The sequence below is a fragment of the Mesocricetus auratus genome, unplaced genomic scaffold (assembly GCF_017639785.1).
Source record: "Mesocricetus auratus isolate SY011 unplaced genomic scaffold, BCM_Maur_2.0 Super-Scaffold_100676, whole genome shotgun sequence".
In the NCBI taxonomy this organism is placed as follows: Eukaryota; Metazoa; Chordata; class Mammalia; order Rodentia; family Cricetidae; genus Mesocricetus; species Mesocricetus auratus.
This window is the reverse complement of record NW_024429266.1, coordinates 9,130,352-9,150,939: the sequence shown is the minus strand read 5'-3', so window position 1 is coordinate 9,150,939 and position 20,588 is coordinate 9,130,352. Positions and strand designations below refer to the sequence as shown.

The window sequence follows — 20,588 nt, the reverse complement described above, 5'->3', positions numbered from 1 at the left end:
AAGTAACAACACAGGGCATTTAAAACACGGTCACAAGTAGTTTGTTTGCATGTATGTCTCAAACTTTCAACAAGAAGGCCTGACCTTGCTGATGTCATCTCTAGCAGCACTGAGTGCAGAGGGGCCGATGGCTACTTCAGTGAAGACGTTGGACTCCGCTATCCACCAGCGCAGGGTGTCAGCTCCATAGGGAGGCTCTTTGCTCGGATCCTTTTCATTGAAAAACAACAGGTGAGATCCTCCCTCCTCATCCCGCTTCCTCTATTAGCAGAGGGACTCCGATACAGTGCTGGGCACCGCGGCAGTCTGAGTACAGTGACGAAACTAGCTGAGAAGCACTTGTGAGAATTTTTTCCCCTTGTAATTTTGATCTTTAAGAGGAGTTAGTAAAATAATATAAATTTAATTAGAAACAAAGGCTTCAGCTACAGATCCCCCTCAGAAACTGGACTGTAAATGCAGGCTGTTTGAACACGGAACCTAAACACAGGCACAGCCACCCCAAAGCAGGTTGTATCTGAAAAGGCGAGTGAGACAGTCCTGTCCAAGACACAGTCGGCACACCCCAGGCTTGTCCCAGCGCCCAGGACTTCTGCGTCAGGCACAAAGCAGCTGCAGGACGGCCCAGTGTGGGGAGTGCAGAGCTCTTTCCGTCTTCCTTATCCCCTAGCAGCCCAGTGACCACAGGAGAAAGGGCAAGGCAACCCACCCTGGACTCCTCTCCCGGTCTGACGGCCATTCTTACTTATCCTAAGAATGTAGTAATGTGCACTCAGAATTGGCACTCTTTTTCTCCCAAGTTTCCATTTCATTATAAAACTGTAGTTTCACAGAATAAAACCTGACACCTTAGGCCTCTAAACACATGCCCACACTCAAGTTTAAGTTTAAAACATTATAGTAAACCATCTGCCTTTCTTGGCCCAGATTTTCCCTGAATTCCTGAGCTCACACAACCCTCATGTCTCTGCCTCCCGAGTAGCTTGCCAGCATCCCTAGCATAGCCTGTGCCTACCAGAGAGTCTTGTGTTTGTTCACACCGAGGCAACTGCTGAAGACTTGGATTGCTATCTAAGAGCCTGACAACAAAACGAAAACAAGTTTCAGTCAGACACCTACTTTTCCTCCATTGATGACAGTGTCAGGATCAATGACATTCCCGAGGGACTTGGACATCTTTTCTCCTTTTTCTCCGAGTGTAAATCCATGAACCATCACTGTCCTAAGATAGATAAGTGACTTCAGTGAGAGGGATCATTTGGTCATCAGATTCATCTTGACAGACTATGGGTGGAGCTCGTTTCTCAGCATTCATGTATCAAGGTCATCAAGCAGGACGTCCTCCACTTAAACACAGCGAAATAGGTGTTCTATTTTCTGTGTATTAGAGCGTGGCCCAGTCTCTGATGAACACAGAGCAGGGCAGACCACCTCCGTAAAACTAGCTTCAAGACAACAACTTTAGAAAAACAGTGCTCCCCACTCTGATTTTGAAGAACACAGACATGGTCAGTGAGCTCACTGTCTGAGGGCAGGCGATGAGTGAGGCAGACCAAACTCTCAGGCTACTGTGTAACACTCTCCCTGAGTGAAGCCTGCTACGTGCGGCACACGGATGAGCAACTGTCCGCTCTCACCCCAGAGGGGTCCAGTCCTTAGTCACTGCGGATCCCACGGCAGGAGCTGAGCTCAGGCTCCCCTCAGCAACCCACACTGTCCTTCCCTCACTCGTGGTGATCTCTCCCCACTGGAGACGCTGCTCTACAGGCTGCCCAGCTACTCCACTCCAGAATCTTATCTCCCAGGAGGTGCAAGCTGCTGCACAGTGACAGACACCTCACACTGTCTCTCCCCCTTTCTTTTCTTCTTGTGTTGATTCTGTTGCTCTCCGCTGTTCTTTTCAGGACAGGGTCTGCATGCAGCCCAAGCTGACCACCTCAGATCCCCTCATCTCCACCTCCAGAGGGATTGGAGGAAACTGGAACTTTCTTACAAACTGTACCTATCACAACAGACTAACCCTATGTCCTCTTCTGGACAACAGTGCCTCAGCGAGTGCCCTGTCCCAGAGCCTGGAAGAGCAGTGCTGCGGCTTGCCGATGGCTGGCCTCTGCACATCTGCCCCAGCCGTGTGGCACACGCGGGCAGGCACTCGGGATTATCACAGCAGCTTCACTTTGCACAGAGCGAGCACTTACTTGAAAGGTGCTTTTGTCCTTGTGGCCGCCCTTGTTAATAAGGAAGACTGGAACCAGCCCCCGAGTTGGTCCTTCCCCTCCAGGTACAAGTCAGCCCTCTGCTCAGTGCCTGAAATGGATTAACACCAAGATGAAGCTAACAGAACAAGAATAAAACCAAGTGTGTGTTGGGGGCTTGAGGTAAGCAAACCGTGCTCTGCTGTGACCACACTCTGCCGCAGTGAAGCCCATCCACCACGTGTAGAGTGCACGGAAGTCATGTGACAGGCAGGTGTGAATGACAGTTTAATACACCCAAGGCCCAGCATGACTCTCGCCCTGACCGTCCCTGGCCACCAAAACCACATCCAGCATTAAGTGTTCTTAAGTGTTGTGACAGTGAGAGTCAGTAGCTCTGCTGCCGAGGACAGTGAATGAGTGCTGTCTGTTACCACTCTGCACGTGGCACGCTAGGTCCTGAGACTGAGGAGGCTGTCCCAGTGTGCCAGCAGGGCTGGAGAGATGGCTCAGCCATTAAAGGCGTGGCTCACTGCAAATGTGCCTGCAGAAAATGCACAAGTAGTGCCGCTCACCTACACGGCCTACAAAAGCACAGGGACAAAACACCTAAGCCTGCAATATGGCCTCAAGTGTGTCCAGGAAAACATAGTTAGGAAAAGTACCGAAAGCTAATATACAAAAATGTATTTAAATTAACATCTCGTTAGCCAGCATAATCTTAATGGATGCACATGAATTTATATGTATTTGGCTTTCCATCTGCTGACGCTGCGAAGTCCAGATGAAGAATTTACATTGATCTGCTAGGTCCCTAGAGCACACCCCCACAGTGAGGTCTCGGGTCACACTTACTCCATGTGAAACCTGAAGGTAATCCTTTAGTGTCCAGCTGCACAGAGCAGCTGCTGCCTCCAGCCCCTTGCTTTAGAAAGCAGGAAGCCCTGTGGTCACAGCTGGCCCTTTGTGGGGCATGAGGGGCTGAGCCCTGCTGTGAGTAATCTCCCTGTACACTGTGAGGACACATTGCTCTCACTGATAAAGAAAGCTGATTGGCTGGCAGCTAGGGCAGAAAGAATGCTGGGAAGTAAGGCAGGGTCTCCAGAGTTGTGAGCCAGATGGGAAGCAGGGAAGCAGCAGCAGGGGCAGTTCACTGACGAGGTGATGAGCCCGGGGCAGCACAGGGAGGGAGGCATAGGAATGGGCTCATCTAAGCTGTAGGAGCTGAAGACAAGCCTCGGTGTTGGCTGAGCATTTATAATAATGACGAGTCTCCGCCTGGTTGGTGGGATAGGAAACTCTGCCCCCAGAGCCTTCCCCGACTCTAAGCTCCCTGTGCTGTCAGGTTTTCTTCATTCTATGTCTAACTCCTTGGGATCCTCCAGCGTTTTCTTCTGACGCATCTGCACACAGCTGCCTCCTCCTGTCCCCTCTGATTCTTGACTATGCCTCCACTGTCTTCATCCCATGAGTCAACACTTCCCTAGCTGGGAGTGTGAGTTGTCTGTAGTGAGAGGGCACTTAGGAAGGTTCACAGAGGGCACAAGAATGGGGCTGGACAGCAGAGGCCCACACGTGCACTCGGACACCAGCAGCTACGTGACCTCTGTGTCCTGGCTCTAACTGGATCCCTGGTGAGACATGATGGGGTCACATTATAACAATGATTTCCAAACTGGGTGCCTTGGGGTTGCCAAGTAGGCCAGAGAAGAAACTGCTGATGAAGAGGGGGGATTAAAAACACCACCACCACCAAAAACAAAAAAAGCTCAAAACCAAAATAACAGATTTTGTCGATTGTTTAAGAGCTAGGGTATTCTATGTAGCTCAGGTTAACCTCCTACCTCCGTCTCCCAAGCTGACTAAAAGTTTCCATTCAAATTTTAACTAGTACAGTTCTAAACAAGGTTTCACCTTGAGGGAAAAAATTAGGTATGCTGGGAAATCACTGGACTAAGGATGTCCCGGGCCTTCCCAGATCTGAACTGCAGCAGACTGCGGTGTGTGGATGGGAAGGCCCCACAGGCTCATCTGAATGCTTAGTCACCAGGGAGTGAACATGACTGGAAGGCTTAAGTGATCGGCCTTGGAGGAAGCGCGTCACTGGGGGTGAACTCTGAGGGATCAAAAGCCCACGCCAGGCATGGGTTCTCTCACAGCCTGTGGATCAGGATGTAGCTCCCAGCTATTGCTGCAGCACCTGCCTGCACACTGCCAGGCTTCCTGCCATGACGACAATGGACCAAACCTCTGAAACTATAAGCCAGTCCCTAAGTAAAAGCTCTCTTTCCTAAGAGATGCCTTAGTCATAGTGGTTTGGTTTTTCCATCACAATATAACACTGACTACAACACTGACTCTCCCAGATAAGGAAAAAAGCAAACAATAACCCACACAATGTTTGTGGTCGAAGACCTAAGAACTTTTCTGTATTTTCAAAACTGTGCTATTATTGTTGCTTTGCATGTGTCTCACTGTGCATGAGTGGTGTACATGTGACCTCAGAGGACAGCTCTAGAAGACTGCGCTCTCCTTCTCCCTTTGCATGGGCTCCAGGAACCAAGCTAGGGGAATGGCCTTGTGTAATGGGTACCTTTAACTGCTGAGCATCTTGTCAGCTTTCAGAACTTAACTGGAAGCCAGGAGGTAGTAGTGCATGCTGTTAAACCCAGGATGCAGGAGGCAGAGGTAGGTAGATCTCTATGAGTTCAGGGCCAGCCTGGTCTACAAGCCTGGTCTACAAAGGGAGTTCCAGGATAGGCTCCAAAGCTACACAGAGAAATCCTGTTTCAAAAATAAACAAACAAACAAAATCTAACTTTTAGAAATTACCTGAAAGAGGAGCTGGCTGGATGAGTCGTGGGTAGTCAGTGGCAGTCCTCTGTTTTTTTCTGAGGACTAGAGTTCATTTCCCAGCACCTACATTGGGGGACTAAGAACTGCCTGCAACTCCAGCTCCAGGGGATTCAGCGCCCTCCTACCTCCATGGGCACTTGCGCGCGCGCACGCACACACACACACACACACACACACACACACACACACAGAAAAATCCTAATAGAAAATTACCTGGAAGAACACAAAACCATGAAGTTCCACTGTCGAACCAGATGTCCAAAATATCCTGCCCCGGCACGTATTCCAAAGCATCGGGACCGCCAGCCTATGGAGACAGCAGAGGAAGACTCAACCTACAGAGGCCACACCGTCACAGGAAATCTCCATGGAACCGAGTGATCCCTGGAAACCATGCAAGGCAAAGGCGAGCTCTCCAGAGCTGCCCTGAGGTCACACGCACAGCGTTTTAAGAAAGTGAAACACAACCAATCAAATTCACAGCTTTAAAATGCACTTCACAGCTGCATACAACCCCTGCTGCAGTATGGAAAGTGAGTGGCCACGTGATGACACTGCTACGGAGCAACAATCACTTCTTCATCTCCCGGTTAACTCCCAGGATGCTCTCTGACAGAAGACAGACGCCATAGGGTGTATACACTGTGGCCGAGCTTACACAGCCCTGCTGCTCCAACAGGAGGGACTTCCTCCGTGGTAGCATCTGTTTAGTCACCCAAAGACAGGCAGGACAACCAGGGCCCCAGGGAGGTTACAAATACCCCAAGTTCATTCCACCGCTGTGCTACAAACTATGCTTCGACTGCAAGGAAAACTGCTCACTTCTAATCTGCATCCGCCTCTGCCTCTAATTCTGAAAAGCAAACTCAGGTTTTCCAACACGGTCACTTAAAATCCCTTTTACCTCCAAGAGTCACTCACATTTTCACTACGGGCAATTTACCTGCGCTACAACATCCTCTGGGAGAAGCTGCTCAGGGCGGAGGGTCCACCAGACATCGCTGCCATGCTGCTCCACTAGCTTAGTAAGGTGCTCGATGGTTTTGCTGTTGGGGAAAGAGGTGAAATCAGCAACCTGTTATCATGATGAATGACAACCGCTTGTCACTTATTGGTCCTCTAATTCAGTAGAATCTTAAATCGCTTGCTCAGTACAAATAAAATCATCTTGGTCATACACATCCCTAACCAGGAAGACAAATGTCTCCTCGCCTGCCTCCCTATTTCAGTCCATCTATTTCCTACCCAAGAACCTGTGCCCTCACTTCCTGACAAACGAAGCTGGCACACCAAGTCAGTTTCATTTGGCTCTGCCTAGTCTTACTGCACTAGTCATGCCATGCCAGGATCCCCCTGGCTCACAGAGAAGCACTCCTCCAACTGCTGGCACACAAAACCCCTACTCAGAAACTGTCAAGAGTCCCTCTGCCCATGTTAGTCCATGACCCACAGGGGCTCACAGTCCAACTCCCTTGCTCATATGGCCAAGACTTGAGAAACTACCCATCTGATTTGCCCAAACACAACTGAGCAGCTCCAGGTGCGAGAGATGCTACAAGAGGTGACAAAACAGACAGGACTTCCCCTAGTGGAAGGAGACGCTTTATTATTGGGTAAAGCCCCATATGCTCCAGCACTGAGCTACCACCACCCAGCCTTGTTTGAGTCTGTCCAGCTTTGTAGCTGAGGCAGGCCTGGAGCTCACTGTCCTCCTGTCCCAACCCCAGGGCTGGCTTCACTGTGATACTTCTTCCCACTGACACCAGGGTCTCTTGGAGCTGCTTTGTTTACACACAACATGCAGCAGTATGGACCCCACAGCTTTGGGGACAGAGAGGGGTGACTTAATTACTAACTCACCAAGCGACACTGGGTGAGGCACTGGGCTCTCCTCTCCAACTTCAGTGTTCTCATTTGTGAAATACAAATAATGGCCCATCACAGAGAGACTTAATACTGACCTAATAAGTGAACCGTCTACAACATTTGTCTTTTTAACATATATTTAATATGCGTGTAAGAATTCAGGCTGACTCTGAGGCAAATTTGAAGAGTTAATTATCAAGTCACTTCCTATGTTAGGAGCTAAGATTTATTCTTATTTGTATTCATGTGTTCATCTGTGTAGATGCTCTTAGAAGCCAGCAGGCACTGATACCCCATGAGCTGGAGTCAGGCTGTGGAAAGCCACCTGATGTGGGCACTGAGATCACACCCTGACCCTCTGGAGGAGTGGCAAGCACTCTTAACCACGAGCTATCTCTCCAGCTTTGTCCTTATGTAAAGATTAAAATACACACAGTACTATAATTTGAAGCCCCCCTCCCCCAACCACACTCCACTGGTGCAACTGACTGGGTCCACCACAGTTACTGGAATGGACAGAGAGTGAGCAGGGACACAGTTACTGGGAATGGACAGAGTGAAGGGACACAGTTACTGGAATGGACAGAGAGTGAGCAGGGACACAGTTACTGGGAATGGACAGAGTGAGCAGGGACACAGTTACTGGGAATGGACAGAGTGAAGGGACACAGTTACTGGGAATGGACAGAGTGAACAGGGACACAGTTACTGGGAATGGACAGAGTGTGAGCGGGGACACAGTTACTGGGAATGGACAGAGTGAAGGGACACAGTTACTGGGAATGGACAGAGTGAACAGGGACACAGTTACTGGGAATGGACAGAGTGTGAGCAGGGACACAGTTACTGGGAATGGACAGAGTGAAGGGACACAGTTACTGGGAATGGACAGAGTGAACAGGGACACAGTTACTGGGAATGGACAGAGAGTGAGCAGGGACACAGTTACTGGGAATGGACAGAGTGAAGGGAAAGCACTGAGTTCCAAATGTGCACCAGCATGTTATTAACTGTGCAGACAGAGCAAATGCCCAGATTCTCCATCTGCTAAGTCACAGGTTAATGTACCCTTTGCACAAACTGTGAAGGAAGCAGAGCCAAGTAGGTAACGTCAATTGACACACTCTTAACCTGAGACTAGAGACACCTCACAGAAGACTACGTGGGAACTAAGAGACAGCTCAGGGGTTAAGAGCGCTTGTGCTCTTGCGGAGGACCTGGGCTCAGAGCCTAACCACAAGGTACTTCACGACCACTGGACTCCCAGTTTTAGGACAGACAGACAGACAGACAGACACACACACACACACACACACACACACGCACGCACGCACAAGATCTTAAAAGGGAGAAAGATGCCAAGCACAGTGGCCCCTAGCTGTAATTCCAGAACTGAGGAGGCAGAGAGAAGTAGACCTCTGTGAGTTCAAGGGTAGCTTAGTCTACAGAGTGAGTCTATCTCAAAAACAAAAGATAATTAAGGTGATATTTTATGAAAGACTGAAAATATAATGCTACCAAAATGTCTAAGAATTTACATATAATATGAATATAAAAACCTAAAATTGGCACAAAACCGGATTGCTGGGACAGACGTTCACTTTGGATGGATGGACTTTAACAGTGAAGATAAGCTTTCCCTATGACACTATAAAAACTTGATGCGATAACTAGTTATAAGACAATAATACTTAGTTATATATTAGTCTTTTATATAGTTTACATAGAACACTTTATCAGTTAACAAAGTATGAACACACGGTCATAGAAAAATCTGAATAACTTAATGCTCCAAAGAACACAGAATACTAGCAAAGCACATTCAAATATGTACATACTTATAGTGGGCATGCTGTTCATTCCAATTATGCATTTTTCCCTTAAAAAAGAAAGAGTCGAGAGATGAGTCTCATTTGCGCTTTTCATGTTACCATTAGACTGCTAAGTTTAGGAAAGCAATGAAGACTGTTAACTACGTCTGCAATAAACATAAAAAGCAATATAGAAGGGAAAGGAAACTGTTCACAGTTCATACTAACTTAACAAATCAGGCAGGACCAATACCATCCAATGAATGCCATGGGGTCTGTCTTTCCTACACGCTCACGTCCTGCAAATGAGAGCTCTTGAGAGCTGACTGCTCTGGGTCTTGATCTCATAAACCCCTAAGTAAGTGACTAAACAGCTGGAGCCAGGCCTTGGAAGTATGTTGTCTAACAGGCTCAGGCTGTTACCGCTCCTTTGTCCCACACCCTGTCACACAAGCCCCTGGCTGAACTCACACCCTGTTCTCTAGAGCAGCTAAGCAGTGACAAAGGGCTCGGACTGCCCAGGCAGAGGAGGCTTCGAACGGAGGTCGAAGGCAGCCTGGGAGGAGGGAGTCTCCAGAGATTAGTGTATTGACAGAGCAGGCAGAGTCCAAAGACCACGCTCTATCTGCCTTGTTGGCTAATAGCAAGAGTAAAATATGGCGTTTTCCTGAGCTTCAGTTTCTATGAAAAGCTGTAAGAAGATTATGATTTATTTATTTAAAAAGAAAGTCTTACTAAAGTAAAGTGAGTAGATCACATGACATATCTCACATCCACTTTATAACAACAAATCCAACCGCAATGGACTGTTTAAATAGCAGATACTCAACAATACTTTAAAACTGTAGTTTAGGGCTGGAGAGATGGCTCAGAGGTTAAGAGCACTGACTGCTCTTCCAGAGGTCCTGAGTTCAATTCCCAGCAACCACATGGTGGCTGACAACCATCTACAATTCAATCTGGTGTATATGTAATAAATAAATAAATCTTTTAAAAAAACTGTAGTTTAAGTGTTTATTTAGTTACACTAAGTACTTTGCTGAGTCTATAAACAAAAACGGATGTTAAATCTGCTATCTGTATCTTATTAAATCAACCATAAATCCTAAGTTCAAACACCTTACACACCAAAATGAAGTTCCTTTAACTGAAACATTTCCTCATAAAAATATTGAAAATTCACTTACATATGTAACCAGGTTTTAAGAGAAGAAGAAATACAATCTTGCTTTATTTAGTTTTTGTCCAGTGCACCCTATCTCCTTCCTTATTTGCACTGTCACCATATAGATTAGGCTGGTCTCACAATCCTCCAGCCTCAGCCGCCTGAATAATAAGCACTTGTGCATTTTACGCACAGTTCATTTGAAGAGCATGAAACCCTTATTTTAGACTTTCAAGGTCTGGTGTCCAGTGAGAAAGGGTGCTTGCTTAGTTTTATTTTTCTGTTTTCTTTAGTAATATTTTACAAATGGCACAACAACAAATGTAATGTTGATCAATGAAGAAAATCTAGCTTCAAGCATGGCCCGGTGGTATGCACCTGTCACTTCAACACCTCAAGAGGATATAGCAGGAGAATCAAGTTCAAGGTCAACATGAGCTCCAAGGACTAACCAAGTAGCAAGCACACAAAACAGAAAAGGTAGGTGTGTAGGTCAGTGGAAGAACACTGGCCTAGCATGAGCATGGCCTAGGACCACAAATACACACATGCATATATTATGCATACATACACACACATACTTCTTCCCAAAAAATTGCCAAATTAATCTATGTAAGTCCAAGGAAAGAGCCTAGTTTTGTTCTTTATCCCAGGTTCTAAGGAACCTGAAACAAAGAAAACTGTTCTCAATGCAGCCAAAGGTGCTATACTGGCTGAGAAGGCAGGCTTCCCTGAAGGTGTGCTCCCCCAGAGAGGAGAGGGTATGCTACCCCAGAGAGGAGAGGGTGCGCTACCCCAGAGAGGAGAGGGTGTGCTCCCCAGAGAGGAGAGGTGCGCTCCCCCAGAGAGGGTGTGCTCCCCCAGAGAGGAGAGGGTGCGCTCCCCCAGAGAGGAGAGGGTGCGCTCCCCCAGAGAGGGTGTGCTCCCGGCTTCACACCATGTGCTAAAGAGCACTTACACCTTGCTAAGCCTCCTGCTCTAAATTCAGGACTGCCCTGAGATTCTGGACAAACAAATGACTTAAATTTTAAAACAAAATAAAATCAACTCTAGAATTAACATAATAAAGGAAACCAAACAAGTATATATTAATACAACATACCTATGTATTTTGAGAGTCCATGTTATATATATACCAGTGTATATAATTTTGTCAGTTAAAAAAGTTAATTGAATTTTTTGTTTTGTTTTGTTTTTTTCGAGACAGGGTTTCTCTGTATTGTTTTGGAGGCTGTCCTGGAACTCACTCCGTAGACCAGCCTGGCCTCGCACTCACAGAGATCCGCCTGCCTCTGCCTCCCGAGTGCTGGGATTAAAGGCGTGTGCCACCAATGCCCGGCAGTTAATTGAATTTTAAAACTAATTTTTGAAAGTAGATTAACAAAGGCCTTCCCATCTGAACTCAAAGTTCAATGGCACAGCACTATTGTCACAAGCAGAAGTTTTCCCATGCCATCCGCACTCTGCATGGACCAGCAACTCCACACCCAGGAGGCAGACTGGGCCACTGGGCTCGTGCACAGCTGAGCTACAGAGTCCGTGCCTCAGGAAACCACTAAAAATCAACAACAACAAAAGCCCACCTAGATAAAGCCACGTGCTGGGCAGGTCTGCTCACTAGATTTTCATTAAGTGGGGACCCAGGCAACCATGAAGAGCAAAGGTACCACCTGAAAAGTCTCTGGGACCACTCCTCCATACGTGACCTAAAGTTCATCTGTGTGCATTTGCGGGATGCTGGGATTTGAACGTATGGCATCATGAGTGCTAGGCTGGACCACTGAGCTATACCTCTAGCCCTGTCTTCTTTTGTAGTCTTGACAAACAGCTAAGCTGGACATTTTTCATACATATCTTTGTACAGAATTCATGAGTCTTATTTCTTTTGATAAATACTTACAAATGGAATTTTTATAATGAATAATGAGAGCATGAGATCATGATGATTTATAATGAGATCATGCTTTCAAATATTTTACAAGAATTTCTTAAGAATTCCCCTGTGATATTATTATGTTCTTTGGGGTGGAATCTAAACTTTTTCCTTGTAAATTAAAGAATTCCTTTATTTTATTATTAATGTCCTAGCCTTGAACACACAGTTGACTTATGACCTAAAAATCAGTCTAAATTACTGCTGATAAAAGTGAGTGAAACCACTTATCGCTGTACTCTGTTTCCATTCTAATGCTGTCTTTCACAGAGCAATAAGTCAGACCATAATAAAACTTTGTACTTGACTCAAAGACCTTCGCTGACACAGTACATGTTCCTGCTTCAGTTTCCACCACGGAAACCCTGCAAGTGGGAGCAGCTCCCGGAGCAGCCAATCACTGAGCTGAGCTCTCAGTATTTAGCTGGGAGCAGGCAGCACCGAGGGCTTCCAGGTAAGAGGAGCCACTGCTGTCATCTCATTCCTTCTGTCTTCTCCTTATAAGCAAAAGGACAAGATCCCTGCTGGAAGCTCACAGAAGAGCGAGGTGAGAGGCTAAGTAAGTGTTCCTGTCTGCTTACTACATGTGAGAGGCTAAAGTGTTCCTGTCTGCTTACTACATGTGAGAGGCTAAGTGTTCCTGTCTGCTTACTACATGTGAGAGGCTAAGTAAGTGTTCCTGTCTGCTTACTACATGTGAGAGGCTAAGTGTTCCTGTCTGCTTACTACATGTGAGAGGCTAAGTGTTCCTGTCTGCTTACTACATGTGACTAAGAACACATCGGCGCTTCAGAGAGAAGAGCCTGTTTTCTATTCCCTTCTATACCCAGCTAGAAAGGCAGAAGGAAGTGACTTAGAATGCTTTCTTTATTTCACAAACATAAGGTCTACAGGTTTCCACACGTTGGCTCCAAGTTGCCTAAGTCAACAGTGTTGGGTGACAACACACACCTGAAATAAGAGAAATTACATCAATAGCTTCTTGTCTTCCCTAGGTGGCCAATGTTTCTAAATTTATCCATTTTAGGTTAAAAATATTTGTTTTCTACCTAAATTATACAGGGATTATATTACAGATTTCAGAAAATGCCCAATGATATTAATACCAAAAGTAGAACTAGTCTTGAGAGAAAAGAAGCAAGCATAAACTATAAATGAATTAACAGTCAGAGGTCAAGTCCAGAGTCTGAAATCTGCCAGTCTTTAAACTTATTTAGAACATGAATAAACCAAGGTTTTCTTTTGCAAAACAAATGTGTTTAGAGGTAATGAGAAGACTTTTGTCAAAGGAGCAGGAGAGTCAGGCCTGGTACTGCTCACCCTGGGTCCCAGCTCTCAGGAAGCTGAGGCAGGACTGCAAGGAACAGGCTAGATCTTGACCCCAAACTGCCACCACTCCCACCTCCATCACCCACACACTTCACGAGGAGTGTAGAGTGCTTGCCTGGCATCATACACACTAACTACATGTTTCAGAACAAAGGGATCCTCAGAATCATACGCACTAACTTCCTGTTTTAGAACAATGGGATCCTCAGAATCATGCACACTAACTACATGTTTCAGAACAAAGGGATCCTCAGAATCATACACACTAACTACATGTTTCAGAACAAAGGGATCCTCAGAATCATGCACACTAACTACATGTTTTAGAACAAAAGGGATCCTCAGAATCATGCACACTAACTACATGTTTTAGAACAAAAGGGATTCTCTGACGAATGTCATGGAGTCATCACATGTAACAGCAACTCCATGTGGACTGTGGACTGCCTTCCAGTGGAGAAGCTGTTACTCTTGATGGCCACCAACCTGCTACAGATGTCAGAAAGGAAGGACAAAAATTTCTGGGTTCTTGATCTTATTTGATTAAAAAGGAAAACCGATAACCTTCATTCTATTTTCCAACAAATAATTAAGAATATAAATGTCTTAAAATTCAAGTGCTATGTCACCAGAAGGCCCCAACCATGGAAGACAATGAAAGTTCTCATCGTGAACTGGTGTACAGGAAGATGACCTATGAATTGACAGACAGTATGGCTGAGTATGTCTGTCATTCTGTAGGCCAATATTCTGTATGTCTCTGCTACATAAAAACAGCAATCATCTAACACTCTCCAAACAGTTCTGCCACAGATCATTGTTGACAAAATTAAACAGAGATGTTGCCAGTGTGAACGTGTCTCTGTGTCTGACAAAGCTCACATTCATTTCACTTAACTTGCAGACTGCCCAATCTAACTAAATTTTTACTTTAAAATAATAGTTCCACCAGTTTGCTGAAGTCCGGGTACAGCTCAGTGGTACAGTATGTGTTGCTGAAGTCTGGGTTCAGCTCAGTGGTACAGTGTGTGTTTAACATCTGAAAGGGCCTAGGTTCAATCAGTCCCCTTAACCCAAACAAAAAACAAACTTGTTCTACCTTTTCATTTTAATAATATATATTCATCCCTCTTCAGTAACTTCAAGGCAATGCCCTGGAAGTCTTGCATTCTAATAACTGAGGACTGAGTAACAACAGTGGCTTTTAAGTTTAGTTTATTTCGACTATAATCACTTTCCTTCTCAACATTGTGCTAAGATAGTAGTGGAATGTAACTGACCAGACTGTAAGTTCTATAAGAACCACACAGCAGCAATACCCGGCAGGATCAAGGTAACTTGAACCTTTAACAATAATCAAACAGTCTTACAATCCAGCCTCTAGTTGCTTATCCTGAAATACTTCTTGTGTCTACTTCGGAGTTTAAAATCCTTAACATGTTATTTAAGATTCTTTCCAGTCCGTCGAAGCTAGTCCTAGTGAGCGTCTGCCCTTACTTCCTGCCTCTCACAACCCTGGAGTCAGTGTGGTTCCCACGCACGCTGTGTCCTGTGTCCTGCCCACCCGACTCCTGCAGAACACTCTTTCCCATGTTCAGCTGAAATGCTACCCCCTCTGTGAATGAAGCTGGTGAGCAAACTGTCCTACATCTGTCCAAGGCCAATGCTCTTGTTCTCTTTGAACCAAGTTCCACAGGATATGAGAGCAAAGTAAAACAAACAAAACAAAAAAACCATGTACACAAGAGACACCAAGAGCTTCCCCATCAGAAAATATAAAAGCAAACGGCAACTGCCAGGGCTCCAAGTGTAGCTCAGCTGTAACATGGGCAGGGCCTTGATACAATTCCCAGCACAGACGTATTAAACAGCAACAAGCCTATCCCTTACATGATCATAGGAGACTTTTTAAAAAGCAGCTTAAGCCAAACTCCTGGAATCCAGTTGTAGAGAGGGAGGAGTAATGAGCAAAGGGGTCAAGACCATGCAGGGGAATCCACAAAAACAGCTGACCTGAGCAAGTAGGAGCTCACAGTCCCAGTCTGACAGCTGGGGAACCAGCACAAGACCAAACCAGGCTCCCTGAATGTGGGTGTCAGTTAGGAGGCCTGGGCAGACTATGGAGCCTCTGGCAGTGGAACCAGTATTTATCCCTAGTGCACGAATGGGCTATGGGGACACATTCCGCATAAAGGGATACTATCTCAGCGTAAATACACGGGGGTGGGTCTAGGTCCTGCCCCAAATGATGTGACAGACTTTGATGATCCCCCATGGGAAGCCTCACCCTCTCTGAAGAATGGATGGGGGTGGAGAGGGGGGATGGTGAGGGAGTGAGAGGATGGAGGGAGAGGGAACTGGGATTGGTATGTAAAATAAGACTGTTTTCAACTTAAATAAAAATTAATTTAAAAAAGCAACTTAAATCAATATAACTTAAAACGTCTACAATACGTGCATTTAGTAAGATACTGCTAAGGACATACAATCATAGTAAACACAAAAGCAGACCATCTCCAATGCCAAGAAATCCCAAGCCCGGGCTGCCCCACCTGTGCCTACAGTCTCACAAGCACCCATCACTTGTGCCTCTGTCCCTCAAACTCCACACTAGATCAGCAACTAACAAAACAAGCACAGCCGACATCACTGATGCTAAAACATACCCTATAACAGAATTTAGTAAAGTCTCATTAACCAATTAAGCCAAAGCATCCTAAGAAAATGAAAACCTAGAATAAATTCCTAGTAGAAATGATGAGCTGGGCATTGGTGGCGCACGCCTTTAATCCCAGCACTCGGGAGGCAGAGGCAGGTGGATCTCTGTGAGTTCAAGGCCAGCTTGGTCTACAGAGCGAGTTCCAGTACAGCCTCCAAAAACAATACAGAGAAACCCTGTCTTGAAAAACCAAAAAAGAAAAAAAAAAAAAAAAGAAATGATGACTATTGCCCTTTCCACCTATGTTAAAACAGCAACAAGAAGCTGGGTGTGGAGGCGCAGACTGAATCCCAACATGCATTCTCTCTCTCTCTCTCTCTCTCTCTCTCTCTCTCTCTCTCTCTCTCTCTCTCTCTCTCTCTCCCCCCCCCTCTCTCTCACACACACACACACAGGGCATGGAGGAAAGAACAAACAAAACAGCTGACAGCTACAACAGCACAGAAATGACCTCATCAGTTCACTAAAACAGGGAGCACGCACCTGCTGACTGCCTACGCCTCTTCTCACTCTTTTCTGTACTTTCTACTCTAGGCCTTAATTTATAATCCCGCCCCAGTCCCCAACCGTCCTAACTTCTGGGTCACTCAGTCCAGCAACAATGTAACCGTTCCAGGGAAGCTGGAACATGCCTACAATCCCAGCACTAGGAAGGGGAGGCAGGACTACTATGGGCTGGAGACTGCAGCAGACCAGCCAGTGCTAGGTGTAAGACAGAAAGAGATAAAGGGGAGATGACTATGGTGGCACACATCTGTAATCCAGCTGTTCAGAAGGTAGAGGAAGCACAGTTCCTTGGGCCCAGGCATTTGAGGTCAGCCTGGACTTCATAGTCAAAGACCATCTCAGAACCAGAGTAAAGGAACACCAACACAGAATTCTTAATGGAGCGAATTATTTGTCCAAGAAAACACAAACAATAAACAACAGAAAAGAAGTACCTGTTGATCAAATATTCATCTTTTGTCTTATGATGAAACACAGGGATTGGAACACCCCAAGCTCTTTGCCTTGATATGCACCAGTATGGCCGCCTGTCCAGCATGTCAACCATGCTATTCATCGCCGCTCCGGGAATGAACTTCACTGTTTTTAACAACTCCTGCAATTCATTCATCCTCAGGTCAAGTGGGAGAAGCAGAACCAATTTTTAAAAACTATCCTGACTTCTCCTAATACAGTTCTTCTTTCTGAATATGGGCAGCCATTCATATCCCTTCTGCTCCAACCACAGGCAAATAACAAAAGCAGAGAGTTCAAACAGACAGGGATTTCACCACTGCCAAGAGCAGGCAGATGGAAATATGAACTGACACACAGCTGGAATCCAGCACTTAGGAGGCTAAGGCAGGAGGCCTGCCATAATTTTGAGGCTAGCCTGGCCTACATAGTGAATGCTTGGCAGAAGTTATAAAATGAGGTCTCAAAAAAATCATGCAAATAAGCAAACAACAAAAAACAGACTTGCCACTTACAGAAATGAAAAATAAAACAAAACAACGTGTCACATGCCCACTTTATAGAAGTTTAAAAAGAAGGAACTTCTGCACGCAGCTCTGACAAGGACCTTACTTATCAAGCCAATGAATGAACTGGCTAGTTACATCAGGACTGCAGCTGCAAACTGCCAAGCAAAATCTGTGTTCAGCCTGGCTACTGAATACACATTGGAACTTTTCATTCAATAGAATCAGCTGTTTTTAGAATATGCATCAACGCATGTGAAAACATACATGGCCAGGTATATTAAATGAAAGAGCTTGAAAACCTGCAACATCAATTATAAAACTAGTTAATGCATAGCAACACTTAAAAGTGTGTGTGTGTGTGTGTGTGTGTGTGTGTGTGCACCACAACAAATTTTTAAATGGATCAAAATTTTGTTTTGCTTCCTTCTTTTTAGCAGCCTTAATTTCCAGGAAACAGAGGGCACAAAACTTCACTAAATGTGTATGACAAGGGAGAGTGGCAGGCACAGCTGTGGACGCTGACGTGCTGGCTTCGGCAGGCACTGCTGTCCTGAGGTGGATGAAGAGGACAGAACTGATATGCTAGGAGGTTACACAACGCTAACTGAGGGCTGCTCAGCCTACCCTACTTTTAAGACAGTGGACAAACAGTGGCCAGATGAGTCACTTAACCTCTTTAAACCTTAGTTTTACACATGTATAATGAAGGAATCATGTATGGGATCTTTTCATGACTAAAAGTATACAATTTTAGGAAAGTAATTCATACTAAATCATGATTCTACTCTCATGAAACCCCCATCACACACACACACACACACACACACACGCAGCCCCCATTTTACTGTGAAAATGACCACCCCAAACCTCAGAGCAGGAGGCCTTTCCCACCTTAGCTGTAGCCTTGATGTCCTTGATGTTGACAAACCACTGCTTGCTGGCCCGAATCACCACAGGCTTCTTGGTTCTCCAGTCACAGGGATAGCTGTGCACCACCTTCTCCTCTTTCAACAAACGCTTTGCAGTCTGGAGCATCTTTATGACTTAAAACAATCCCATCAGACATAGCTTACAAGTATTCTGGGGCCTCTGGGAGGGGCTGGGGCTGGGCACAGGGGCTGATGAGAGTGGCCTGTCCCAGGTGTGCAAGAGGAGAGACACAGCACCACACACCTGAGTCAGCCAGCCCATGAACGCGGAAGGACAAGTCAAGACTGAAGGCCTCCACCTGATCAGCTGTTTGCAGAGCTTACTGAAAGGGCAGGGAATGCCTGATTCACAGGCAGCATCTACCCAAGCTTGATTTCTACCCTTCACAAAAGCAATATGCTGACGACCTCTGTAACACCTCCCACCAAAAACCATTACTTCGTAACTGTCTATATTTGCCTGGACAACTAGAACACATCTGATACACAAAAGACAGTAGGCCCTAGGCTGCATTGTGAACCATGTGGCTAACCAGATGAGGGTCCGTCTGACTTGAAGCTTGGGGTTTGACTGAAAAGATGAGGGGTCCTGTTGTTGGTCCCTTCCAGAAACATCCTAGGCTATCAACAGATGACACCTACCAACATCTGTTCCCTCTTCAAGTACAGCCTTGTTCTCAAGTTCAGGGCCTGCAGCATCAGTGAACACTCCGTCTTCATCTACTAGACAGTCCTGCAATGGACCACATTGAGCAGTTAAAGCATTGAGACACTTTACCGTATGCCACATGTCTTTAAAGCATCTCATGACAGTCTACCTGTTCTCTACTTTAAAAATCTGGGCTTTCTTTCTTCCTCAGTCAATAGAGATTCCTGAATTTTGCATATTTAAACCACCAAAGACAAAATGTATCACTAAAGCACATGCCTAAAGTTTCATACTGGAAAGTACAAGTATTCTAAAACACTTTTAACCGGCACCTCTCACATACAGACCACTGGCCAAGTATATGGTTCTTTGCATGCCCTTCTTAATCAAATGGAAAAGTTGCTAAGTGTGTAAATGAGCTTAGGAGTTTGGAAAGGGTAAAGTTCCACCAGCCCTCTAATTGCTTAATGACATCTACTTGCCATTGTTCAGGGTGTGAAAGCAATGTACCTATGTGGCTCAAGAGTACCCTGGTAGCCGGGCGTTGGTGGCGCACGCCTTTAATCCCAGCACTCGGGAGGCAGAGGCAGGCGGATCTCTGTGAGTTCGAGGCCAGCCTGGTCTACAAAGTGAGTTCCAGGACAGCCTCCAAAGTCACAGAGAAACCCTGTCTCCAAAAAAAAAAACAAAAAAAAACAAAAAAAAACAAAGAAAAAAAAAGAATTGAGCCTAAGCTACACATAGGCCACCAAGTGTGCATAAGCAGTGTGTTTTGAAAAATGTACCTATCTCAATTACAAAACACTTTTTACTAAAACTGTTAAGGGTCATGTGAGTTGTTAGAAAAATGGTCTGGCCCATCTGGTGGCTAACAACCATCTATAACTCCAGTTCCAGGGAATCCAATGCCCCCTTCTGGCATCCAAGGGTACCAGGCACACAGACATACATGCATGCAAAAAAGCAAACAAACAAAAAAAATCCACACATGTAAAATAAATAACTTTTTTTTAAAACAATTATGCTGGACTTGCTCAACACAAGTTTGCCCAAACTGTCAATGAGTAAAAGCTGCACATCTCCAAAGTACAATAAAGTGACACACAATTAAACATGGCCAGTGCATATTTTTAAAGTGCCTTTGTGCAATACTGTATATTCTTCAGGTCTAATTCTGTTCAGATTTTGTGCTAATTCTGGGAACTTTCTTAGTGTGGATTAATAATGTTTTAGGATGTTGCATAAACGTAATCATTTCACAATTTAACTATGATGACAAGAATTGTTATTACCAAGAAACAAAGATGTTAGTTAGGAGTAATCATGTTCTTTCTGCAAAGTGAATAATTAAAAGGAAAAAAGAGGAACAGTACCATAGGGAGGTTGTGCTGGGACGCTACGCTGTAATCTTCCATACCGTGAGCTGGGGCTGTGTGAACCAATCCCGTTCCTTTGGCCATGGTCACGTGAGTGGCAGGTAAAAGAGGAGACACTTTATCGGGAATTAACGGGTGACTACAAGAACCACCTTCCAGATCCACACCTGCAGGTCAAGAAAACGATTAAGCAATGTTTTACATGAAGGGCTAGGCTACAGCCGAGTGGTAGAATATTCTTTCTGTGTATGATGTCCTGGGATCAACCATCATCAAATCTTGTGTGTGTGT

The 20,588-nt window shown here is 45.4% G+C and overlaps 1 protein-coding gene and 1 long non-coding RNA gene across 2 annotated transcripts in view; one reads left to right on the top strand and one right to left on the bottom strand.

Moving 5' to 3' along the window:
• The window catches only part of Iars2 (isoleucyl-tRNA synthetase 2, mitochondrial), a 41,734-nt gene that overhangs the window by 9,360 nt on the left and 11,786 nt on the right, over positions 1 to 20,588 (bottom strand). The window contains exons 9-17 of the mRNA XM_040737391.1: positions 20,295 to 20,464; positions 18,915 to 19,005; positions 18,235 to 18,386; positions 16,816 to 16,976; positions 5,995 to 6,097; positions 5,265 to 5,358; positions 2,199 to 2,307; positions 1,120 to 1,222; positions 85 to 210 (exon numbers count right to left, since the gene is read on the bottom strand). Coding sequence (XP_040593325.1) covers positions 85 to 210; positions 1,120 to 1,222; positions 2,199 to 2,307; positions 5,265 to 5,358; positions 5,995 to 6,097; positions 16,816 to 16,976; positions 18,235 to 18,386; positions 18,915 to 19,005; positions 20,295 to 20,464 — 1,109 coding nt within the window. The remainder of the gene's footprint in view (positions 1 to 84; positions 211 to 1,119; positions 1,223 to 2,198; positions 2,308 to 5,264; positions 5,359 to 5,994; positions 6,098 to 16,815; positions 16,977 to 18,234; positions 18,387 to 18,914; positions 19,006 to 20,294; positions 20,465 to 20,588) is intronic.
• Positions 104 to 6,239, top strand: LOC121136665. Its single transcript, XR_005873716.1, has 2 exons — positions 104 to 231; positions 1,905 to 6,239. It is a non-coding gene; the product is annotated as an uncharacterized LOC121136665 (long non-coding RNA).